Source organism: Corvus kubaryi, unplaced genomic scaffold (genome assembly GCF_017639235.1).
Source record: "Corvus kubaryi isolate FWS band 111438036 unplaced genomic scaffold, C.kubaryi_AGA036_p1.0 split2-37374, whole genome shotgun sequence".
Taxonomy (NCBI): Eukaryota; Metazoa; Chordata; class Aves; order Passeriformes; family Corvidae; genus Corvus; species Corvus kubaryi.
Genome location: NW_024582082.1, coordinates 1746924 through 1758255, shown reverse-complemented (window position 1 = coordinate 1758255; position 11332 = coordinate 1746924). Strand labels below are relative to the sequence as shown.

The window sequence follows — 11332 nt, the reverse complement described above, 5'->3', positions numbered from 1 at the left end:
ACCTTATTTTGCAAACAAGCACAGGATGGAGTGCCCTTTTTGCAGGCTATGAAATGGGTTTGCCAGGGATGCCTTGCATTGTTGAAATGTAATGACAAGGTTGATTCTAAATGTTGTGGCAGACAGATGGGATTCCTGGGGCTTTTGCAAGACACTGGGAGAAAGGAAGTTTTTTCCTAGACCAGGATGGCAAGGTGCAAGCTGCTTTCAGGGACACCCAGGTCACTTCATGCAATTAAAAGACTTTTATCAAAGACACACATTTCCCAATCCTCCAGTGCAGGAATTTTGTTTTTGTTAAAAAAATAAAAAAGAAAAGGAACAAATCCTGAAGTGCCTTGCCCTGGTTTTGCAGGGAATTGGCAGGTTCTCAAATCAAAAGTGTCTTATGCTGAGCAGCCTCCTCCCCAGCCATCCATGTGCTCCTGCACATCCCCTGGCAGCACTCTGAGACAATGGGCAGTGCTATGTCCTTCACTGCTGAGCTTCAGGCTGTACCCCACTAAATTCTGCCCAGCTTTTGGGGTAAAAGCTCAACCCCTGGAGCTGCCACCTGCTCTAAGGACAGTTCATCTTCTGGAGACTGCAACTACTTAAGGTGCCATCGCCCTGTGCTGCCAATGGGCTCTGCTCATGCAGGGTGACAGAAGGGACCAGCCCTGCTGGGAAACTGGGAAAATTTGGCCCTAATGCCTGTCAGCCAACAAGGATTAAATAATGACAAAGGGGATGATGGACACGGTGCCATGTTTGAGAGTAACAGACGGGAAGGTGCCGGGTTGCTGCAGCAACAAGGCTGGGAAGATGGGTTTTTCTCTTGGGAAGATGGGTTTTTCTTTCTCTTTTCACCTGCCAATCTTCCCCCCACGTCAGGGCTCTGCTGCTGAGGGAGATGAGCAGTGACATTTACACTCCCACTAACAAGCTGGTTCGGTGATGGGCAGCTCTGCAGGAGAGCGTCTGGTGTCACAGAGTCTGAGCAGAGAGGAGGGGAATGTCCTTTCAAGCAGATAGAATAATTTGGGACTTTTTGTTATTATGAGCATTACTAGGGCAGGATCACACATGGAAACAGCAGGCAGAGCCTCAGTGGGGCACTCAGGGCCTGGTCCTGCAGCTGATGGGAGAAAAGAGATGTCACTCCTGCCCAGAGAACATCTCTGCACATCCTGTGGGGAGAGGGAAGGAAGAAAAACAATATTAAAGGGAGGATGAGCAAGAAGTCAAGCATCACCACAGGAGCAGTTTCACTTCTCAGCCTGCTCATGGTAGCAGGCTGTGCCATCAGCCGTGCTCCTGCAGTTCAGCATTCCTCAGTGCCCCAGGAATCTGCCTTTGGTTCCTTGGGAGAAACCTTACTAGGGAAGCAGAAGTGAAAGGCTGCTTTCTCCCTCCCTGCAGCTTTGCCCACCACTGTGCCTCACAATGCTCTCCTTTGCCTTCTGGATAAGACAACTTTCAGTTCACCCAAACTGTCACAGTAACAGGAATAGCAGCAGTAAGAGTAATAACATTAACAATAATAATGCTACTGCAAAGTAAATGGAAGAAAAACATAACAGCCCCGAAATGAATTGTAGTGGTGATGCAGGAAACTGCTTTGGGTCGTCTCCTCTCTCTTACTGGTTGTTTTGCTGCTGGCATGAGGAGGAAAGTGGGAATTAAGTACCAGCAGCCTTTCCTGGTTGCCAGACTGCTCTGCCACTGCAGCCAGCTGAGGAGGTGCCTCATTGGACCATGAACCTCAAACTGAGGGTGGAAATAAATATCATGGCAAATAAACCCTGAAATTTGTGTATTCCCATGCCCAATAGCGCCAAGGAAGACAGATATCCTAAGGATCTATAGATGCAAGTCAAAGACCTGTGTATGGATTGCACTGATCCATTTGGTTGAGGGAGAGCATCAATAGGTTTTCTCTTGTCTGCAGTGTCATCCTTTTGCACAAAGCTTTGGGGTTCCTGATATTGTGGAGATTTCCACCCTTCTGTTAAATCAAGGTGAAAGTACAGGCTGACAATTATTAGTAATACACAGATAAACAGGCTGCTCTATCTGCATCCCTGTCCCATTCTTCCCTCTGAGCAGAGAGCGTGTGCTAATCAGCCACATTGCTTTAAGGAGCCAGGCTAAAAGATCAGGATGCTGAGGAGGGCAGCCCTCTTTTAGTGTCTTTATTCCTCCCTGAAGCTGGGGCAGCTCCTTCAGACTGAATTTAAAAAGGCAAAGTACCTGATATGTTGCAACACAATTTCCTCAGAGTAATTGCTCTGCTTTTCTGTATCTCCACTAAAAATCTCCCAGCATTTCCCAATTGGTGCTTAAAAGTGCACCCAACAATCTGCAGAGAAGAGATGGCTGAACAAATACACAGTCAAGCCTGGGGGGAAAACTGCATGAAGGCAGATTAGAAAAGACCAGATAAATAATCTTTCAAATATTGAAACTGCAGAAATTAAGAGGATATTTGCAGAAATCCCTCATTACAGAGAGCACACAGGAAGCATCAAGACTACAGCCTGACCAGTGCATGAAGGTGATACAAGGGAGAACCCCAACCTTCCCACCAGCACAAGGTGACAGCGGCGAGTCCCTTGCCAAAGTGATCAATCTGCAAAGCACAGAAAATGAGGTCACTTGTGGAGTTTTTTCCAGCAATGGAAACTCAGCAGAGATGGCCCCATAACAACCTCTGCCTCTTTCAGCAGAGGGTTCAGGACGGAAAGTTGCTCCCTATGGCACTGGAGCCCATGGCAGGAGCTCCAGCTGGGAAGAAGCTTGGCAGCTTACACTGGCAGTGGGTCAGGTGAAGGAGAAATAGAAGAAAAAATATCTTTTTAGCATTCTTGACTGGAACCCACTTTTCTGCTAATCAAAAAAAAAAAAAAGAAAAGATTACATTCTCTTCTGTTACAGGAGGTTTTTTTAATTTTGAAAATTCAGATGTTTTCGTGCCTGAGGGTTGACTTTTTTTGCCATCAAACCCTAATACAGAAAAAGACAGGATCCTTTGCAAAATGTACTTGCCTGAAAGCCTGTACCAGTGTCAGGCAGACCGCCCTGTACTGAAACCTTCCGTGCTCATGTTGGTATTCCAGTTTGGAGCCTTTCGACGTCACTCCAATATCCTTTTCTGTGTCCTGAATCCCCACCCTTCCCAAAAACTGTGGGTTGCTTCTTGTAAAACCTGCCAAGCCGAGCAAGTGAATCAACTGTCCTACAGGGGCAAGGAACAGGCTGTGCCACCCACCAGTCCACGTGTCCATGGAGTAGCAGAGAAGAACAGCAAGAACTGTGCAGAGGCTTCATTACCAGCTGCAGATGCTTCTACAGGCATCGATGTTATCCTTTAACTGTGTGGCTACATCTCAAACAAGCCACATGTGATTTTCCTCCCATGTCCACAGAGCAGGGCTGTCAATGCTGCTCAGACTCTGGTCGCCCCAACAGATTTGCACTGAGCTGTTGGGCTGGCCCTGGGGAATCTCTACTGGTAAATAGGTACTGAGTCGATATTGCAGAGCAGCAGCAAGCACGGAGCAGGGGACTCTGGTTCACTCTGGAGAAAGCCTGTCCTAGAAACAGGAGCCTTGCACATGGAGCTGAGCCCAGTTTGGGATCCTGTTGCTGCCCAGATTATTCTCACACCCCAGCTCAACCTGGTCATCGTGGAGGAGAAGGTTTTGAAAGCTGCATGGGGTGACATCAGGGTTAGGTGTGGGAACTTGGTTTCTCCTGCAGTAAAATGAGTCTTTCTGAGCCTTGTCTCTTCCCTAGAGAGCCATGACGATTCATTAGGCAATTGTAAAATCAGAATGTAGCTGCTGACTGAAAGTTGCAGCTCATTAATAGCCCTATTTATTGCCAACCAAATAATTAGCTTAGACATGCATCAGCAGGTCTTGAGTGCATATGAAATAACTGCCTTATTACATAGAAATCAAATGAGTTTCTGAGGACAGCTCAGGTGTCACCTCAACCCCAGAATCGAAAAGGAAAAGAAAAAAAAAAAGAAAAAAATCCCATCCACTTCGATGTGTTGCTCAGCAACAGAATTTGCGGGGGAAACAATCTAGGAATGAAGGAACGAGCATTTCCAAGAGAACAGGTTATTTCAGGCGAGACATCAGGGACAAGCAAATGTCACAGAGGAGGAAAACTTCCAATTTTTTTCCTCCTTTAATCAATAATTCAAACTAGGCATTTTGGGTAAAACAAGCATTTAAGTTAGCTGATTGAAAAACAGAGATCCCAAACCTTTACCAAGAGTCACATTGCTGAGAAAATGTTTATTTGTTTGTGTGAGGGAAATGTTAGATTTACTAGACGCTGAATTAAAAATTTAAGAATGCTCTTAGGAATGTCACTTGTTCATTTAAAGAGGAAGATGATGTAATGCCAGTACTGCTATGTTGTGGATATCATTCCCAGAGCAGTTCCATATTAATTTTGTTCTTCTCCTTCCCATGTGCCCTCCTTTCCCTCCCTTCTCCTTTTTCTTCCAGGACAAGACGAGCGCGCTGAGTCTCAGCAATGTGGCGGGGGTTTTCTATATCCTCATCGGTGGGCTCGGACTTGCCATGCTGGTTGCCTTAATCGAGTTTTGTTACAAGTCCAGAAGTGAATCAAAGCGGATGAAGGTGGCAACCCATTCCACGGCCTTTCACACCTTCTCTCTGATCCTCCCCCGGCTCCAAAGCTGCCTTCAGAGACGGATGCAGCCCAGACCATGGGTGGAAAGCCAGGACATAGGGATAATGAAGTGACTGTGTCATTCAACCTGCTAGAAAGGAGCAGGAGCATCTGAGGAAGCTGAAAGAGGGTCAAGTGGGCTGTCATGGGGAGCTGATGCAAGATCAGACATGTGGCAGAATGCTAATTCAAAATCCAGATATAGAGCAAAGCCATAGCACAAGCAGCAACAGAGACACATTGAAATTCCTTAAAATTAATGAAGGCAGACTATGGCAATGTGTGTGCAGCATGGATGAAGTGTGCTGGGGCTGGTGTGATACAGCCGTTGCTGCAATATGGAAAAATCCCCAAACCCAGGCTCTTAACAGAAGATAAAACTGGGGGAGCACAGTAATGATTCATATCCTGTTGTTCCCTTTGCTGGCACCCTGCTGGCACCATTTCCAGGCTGACAATACCAATATATGCTCAAAGTATTGTTGCCCTGGAATGGGTGATGTGGGCCTCCAAATTCCAGAATTATGGGTCCTCTTTGAGAGAAATTGGCCTCCAATATCTCCTGTAAAGGTTTTTATAACTCCACCCTGTCATGGTCTTGCAGAAGCGTATTTCCTACAGCCCAGGAGATCTGTTTCAGCCCTAAATTCTGGTGTGCCTGAGTTTCAGAGTGTTGTGTCAAGAGTGGATTAGATTTGAGAGCCTTGGGGATAAACATTTGTGCAGCATCTGTGGAGCAAGTATAGCTTGTCAATCCCTTATGCAGGTATCATGGTGTACAAGGAGGCAGTGGGACATGTAACACATCCCTTGTCTTCCTCATCTTGACCCCTCCCATGAGCATGGAATTTGTGATGAGCCTATGAAGCATGCAGTGAGTTTCAAAAAATCCAGATAGGTTTTTATTTCACTGAAACTCACCCAGAATCAAAAGGAAAATAAGCAACTGCTTCTTTGGGTTTTATGTCATCATTTTACAGCATGCTCGATGTTTTGTCAGCAATAATAACACTTCTAGTGCACTGAAAATGTGCTACAGCTCTTTTCCCATTGAGGTTCAGGAAATTCCACAGGCAATGAGAGGTACCTTGAGCATGGGGGTAAAATAATAGGAGCAAATAGTGTCCATGGAACTACAAAGATTAGATTATAATTTCTGCCCACTGAAAAGCCAGGTATGGCACAAATGCACTGCAAAAAAAAGTGTGAGAATGCAATAGTTCCATAGTTCTAGTCTTAAGGAGACTCTGCCCTGGTGCTGGTTCCCTTGTGTTCCTTGAAATGACCCTCTAACTCACATTAGTAGCAGCTTGTGGTGTTCTTGCCAGGTTAAAACCAATCTCATGGGAACAAATCAATGCTCCCAATGTTAACATCAGCTCTAAGTTTGTCCCTGACTGTCCCATCAGTGGCTGCCATGCAAAGCCAGTCAGCAGAGTCCAGGCTCTCTCTGGGATGTAGCTCAGGTGTTCCTCTGATCCCAGTCTCTGCTGAGCCAGTTCTTACAGATTCCCTGGGCGAGCTGCACATCCCAGCAGCCCAGGAGGCTGTTCCAGGCCTGGCAAGGCGCCAAGTTGAGTGGCTTTGAGTAGCTGTTCCAGATTTATCTGTTATGGATAATTCTTCACCTGACTACCCCAGTCCAGAAAGAATGATGGTGCCCTTGGAGATAGCTTGAATGCAAAGAAACCAAATTAGCTTTATCTTTTAGTTGAATTGTTCTAAGTAGGTAGTTTCCTTAGACTTCTGAAAGCAAACATTTCGGATGTATCTGGAACAGGAAGATGAAATTTTGTTTCCTGAATTAGGCTTGCACTTCCTGGTTACCTCAGTCATCACTGTAGACAAAAACATAGGCACATGCTCAAGTTCTCACATGAGGAAAGTTAAACATATGTTTGCAGTGAGTCAGAGTCCACCGTGCATAACAGCCCTGGAGTAGCAATAGCATCTCTATGGGGGAAGTGTGTAAAATACCTCTGCTCAGATCCAGGATGACTGTTCTTATGTTGTAGAGTTCGAATAGATTTTTGGCATATGGCACTGATGCTTTATACCCCAAAATACTGCTGAAACATTTAATTTTGCATGTAGAAGAGGTGTGAATGAACAGAGCAGATGCAGTGGGGACATGCAGAAAGTGAGAGCCTGAATGAAGACAAGGAAGGGGAGAACAGTGACAGAAAGACAATACTGGTTAATATTGTAATTTCTCCAACATTGCAAAGGACAGGGGGAGACCCCCCCGTCTTTCCTAAAAAGGGTTTTTGTTTAATCCCACAGCAATCAATCAACGAAGCCATACGGACATCAACCCTTCCCAGGCCGGCTGCAGCAGGAGGCAGTGGAGAAAATGGACGTGTGGTCAGCCACGATTTCCCCAAATCCATGCAGACGATCCCATGCATGAGCCACAGCACTGGCATGTCCCTGGGAGCTACGGGATTATAATCGGCCTTTTGACCCATTGCCTGGGTGAGAGCAGGGGCAGCCCAACTCCACCCCTCCAGAGCCAAAAAACATACCCAACACCAACAAGACAAACGATGATGACAGAAGGGACAATTGGATGGATCTTCTCAAGGAAATCAAATCAATTTCCCTTTTTATTTGCAAACAGATCCACTGGCAGGAGAACAGAAACAGGTCTGTACTGCAATAAGGAGAGTGTAATGGGATTTTACAGACTCGTGAACCATCCCTGATCAAAGAACCACTGGAACACTAATGAGGACTATGCCATTTTGTTTTAACTTGGTTGTTAATAAGTCTTAGTGTGTGCAATATATATATTTTTTCTTACTAATTCCTGTGGTGTCAGGGTAACATCAGCCCTTTCCCCCTTCCCTGCTCAGTCCTTCAATCTGGTTTAGTTTGGGATGCAAACCACAGTGTCTGAGCTACTAACAGCAAAAAAAGAAAAACTGATACGTGGCAAGTTGACCTCTGTGCAGGGTGTCAGCATTGACCTCTTATGTCCATCGTGATCCTGCCTTTGTTGTTCTGTGGTGAACTCGGGCTGTGGAGTTATCGCAGCGAGGCAGATGGAGCTGCCCCCGGCTCTCCCTGCAGCAGGAAGGACTCGATGCAGGAGGAAAGCTGAACAAAAACATGAGGTTGTTTTACAGGGGGCAAAGTCATGGGTGAGTTTGGAAACCCCAGGTAGCGTGAGGACAAAGCAGCAATTCTTCCAGAGAGGATGAGTGGGCATTCAAGAGGAGAATCACGTGCCTGGAGTGGAGAGTGGCAGACTGGAGCAGAGGGTTGGTCTAAGGTCACGGTCGGCTGCTGAAGAGGGAAAGTAAATGTGGTATTCCCCTCACGTGTGACTCTCCTGCCCAGGTTATCGGGGGCTAATAAGCAATTGTGAACCATTTCTTCATTGCTTAGCTTCTGTGTGTGCTCCCTTTCTGGTGGTCACATAAGGGAACCACCTCAAGCCAGGAATAGACCGTCTCCAGACATCCAGCTGTAGACAGCTGCCAATTAACCAGCGCAACGTGCCACAAGTCATGGGGCTGCAATGGGAACACCCCTGCCCTTCTGCTCTGAAATCCCTTTATGGCCATTCTTTTCTAACTAAGAGGGACATTTTGTAGATAGTTGGCCAGAATGGATTCGTGGAAGGAACTGCTGAAGCAAACCAAGGAAGAGATCCTACAAGAGCTTAATTCAAGCCACCATGACATTCAGCAGCATCAGTGCTGGTCACACTCAGTCTCCCCATCAAGCTGTGGCCTGTCTGGGTACAAAGCCAGCCGTAGCAGATTCCCACTTGTGTCCTTAGAGAGTGGGAAGCATCCACAAGCCAGGAAAGCAGGTTGCTGACCCCAGACTTGGTCAGCAAGAAACCCACAGTGCCAGACAGCCAGCTGGGGGTCCAAGCACAGGCCTGGAGATCAAGCGGGCAGGAATGGTTTCCCAGAACTGCACAAAAGGTTCATTCTGTGAATCTCTGTCATGGACAGACAAATGCTTCCCACCCTGGTGGGCCTGAGGCACCTCAGGAGTGTGACATCCTCAAGTGAAGGATTCCCAGGGGAACATCTGGTGAGGGAGAAGATCTGTGGAGCAGAGGCTACAGTGAGCCCACTTAGCCTGGTTCCATCTCACTGATGGCAAATAAAGTTCAAAGGTTCTCACAGAATCCGACAAACATCTGTCCAGGGACTGAGCTGCTACTGGAGCTTTCTGAGCTGCTTTTTCTCATTTTCTTTTCTCTTTTCTGTTTTTTGCAACATAGCAAGAGAGGAGCCGTGAAAGAAGGGAGGCAGGTGAAGAGAAAATGATGCAGGCAAATGACTGGCACAGGTCTATGAGGAGAATCTGGAAGTAAGACTGGAAGCTGTGTGAATACCAGTTTCCATTAGTGTATGACTGTGCAGAGCAATACATCTACCACCTTTAACACCAGCCTGGTCTGAAGCATCTGCTCCACTTACCCACTCGTCATGCAACAATTTGGAGACCAGCAAGTCAGAGTCAAGGTCCTAAGCCTTGGCACAGCATGTCTTGTGCCAATGTTTTCCTCTCCACAACTGGGAACCATTGTGATCTTCACCTCTCATCACTGAACATGAACTCTGTTATCAACCACTCCAAACACCACTTCAGGGTGGTGTTTCTGTTGTTCATCATTATTTTTAACCTGCTTTTCTTACTTTAACTTCAGTTCTGTGTAACGCTAGCACAGTGGAGGAATTCTTACCATCACAAGCTCCTGTTTCCATGCCCAGAGCCCTCAGATGAGTCTCCTGACCCAGCTCTTGTCATGTCCCAGGCCAGTGTGGTGGGAACAGGCTGCTGATACCCACCAGTGCCCCATCCTTCTCCAGGAACAGGACCCCGTGGCAGCAGGTCACAGCAGCTGGACAGTCTCGTGAGCAGAAGAGCAGTGCTAGGACTGGCCACCTGTGACATGAAGATAGGAGATGCAGCTGTCAAAGACTTTTGATCAGCGGAGGGGTTACAAAAAAAAAAAAAAAGAAAAAAAAAGATGAATAGGACAAAAGCGTGGAAAATGTAAACTTGTAATACGTATTTTTACTACACTTTTCTTAAAAATAGAGTAATGGTAAAACTCTTAAAGACATTGACATTTTTTCTCTAAAGGATTCCATATTTAACAGTTTTGGCTTTCATTAAATTTTGCTCTTTGGTACCTGGATCTTTTATTTAACAGCTGTATTTGTTTTAACTCTCTTTTGGTTTTTCTTTCTTTTATTTTTTTTTTTCTTTTGGCAGTACTGCAAAGGATTTTGCTTTATCAAATGCAATGGTGTTTTTCTTTTCACATTCTCTTTTTTTCAAGCAACATTTTTATTGGTAATTATTATTTACACAAAAAAAAAGGAAACTATCAGCTGGAATTTTAGAACCAAGGATCCATGATCCATTTCTCATACCTGTCCATGCCGTTTTGTGCCAGTGCTGGATGTGTGGAAATGAAAATTATGTTACCCCTCAGGCAATATTACCCAACCTGAATCAAAAGAGATTTCTTTGATTATTGCTGTGTCTGACTTGTGAACAGCAGCTGAATAAACTGCTTCAGGTTGAAATTGGGAATCTATCTAATATTTACCCAAGAGTCAGGAAACTAAATATTCATTGGGTTCAAAATTAATGATTTTGCTTTGTTTGGAGTCTTGTGGGGTTATTTTTTGAGGCAGGCTATTAGACGATTTTAGCTTGTTTTTACAGAGAGAGAAGACGTGGCCAGCTCAGAGAAAACTCAGAACCAGCACTGGTCCAAAAATCCCTACCAGGATCAGCTTTCCTAGGAGCTCCCATGCTGTTTCAGAGGCTTGGACATTTAGGATGCTTCTCACTCAGTTTTCACACAATTGACCTGTTAACTTCCTCATCTAAAAGCCTGCTGAAGGGGGAAGGAGAGGAGGAATTAAAGGGTGTAGGCCACTTATCCAAATACTGACAACTACTGAGGTAAACTGCACCCATTAATGTCATGCTCTTGTGGAGCACTTGGTGTCACAGAGCTGAAAGGACGTCCCTTCCCATATCCTCATTCCCAGTTATCATTTGGGAAAGCAAGTGCAAAGGCAAAGCAAGTGCAAAGGCACAGAAGTGCCTTTTGACCAGGCATCCCACAGGGCCAAGGTTAGAGAACCAAGATCTCCAGCATCCACAAGCGGTGTTTTACCCACTGGTAAGTTTTAAATATAGAATCAGCAAGGGACAGAATTAATACGTTTTGAAAGGGGCAGTGAACCCTGAAGCTTCGAAGAACAAGAGATTCCCAAGCACTGGGGCCTGAAGGAGAGGTTTCCCAAGGGCAGGCTATGCTGGATCAGCCCAGTTTGGTCTTCCACAATTCCCTAGGTATCCAGTACTGTGATATGGGCTTGGATTCTGTCACAAAACGCCCTTCTTGCTCAGTGATTCACTCTTGGTTCTCAGGGAGATTGCAAAAATGCACAAGAAACATTCCTTTATATCTTAGCATAAACAGGACAAAATTTCCTCCTAGTGGCAAAAGCAAATATTCCTTGTAATAGTCTCCAGCAAGAGTCCTTCAGCAGTTGGTGAAGCAAAAAAAACCTGACTGAACCCTGAAGTGCAGCAGGAGAGCAACAGATGCATTGCCCAGTCCATTCCTTTGCTATGGGGTCAGGACTCA

General features: G+C 45.7%; 1 protein-coding gene across 2 annotated transcripts in view; it reads left to right on the top strand.

Annotated features, from left to right (window-relative positions):
• Positions 1-10253, top strand: part of LOC121658084 (glutamate receptor 1) — a 119964-nt gene extending 109711 nt beyond the window's left edge. For both annotated transcript variants that reach the window (XM_042014518.1, XM_042014519.1), the window contains exons 15-16: positions 4506-4640; positions 6955-10253. In XM_042014518.1, coding sequence (XP_041870452.1) covers positions 4506-4640; positions 6955-7143 — 324 coding nt within the window. In that variant the 3' untranslated portion in view covers positions 7144-10253. The remainder of the gene's footprint in view (positions 1-4505; positions 4641-6954) is intronic.
• The last annotated feature ends 1079 nt before the right edge of the window (positions 10254-11332 follow it).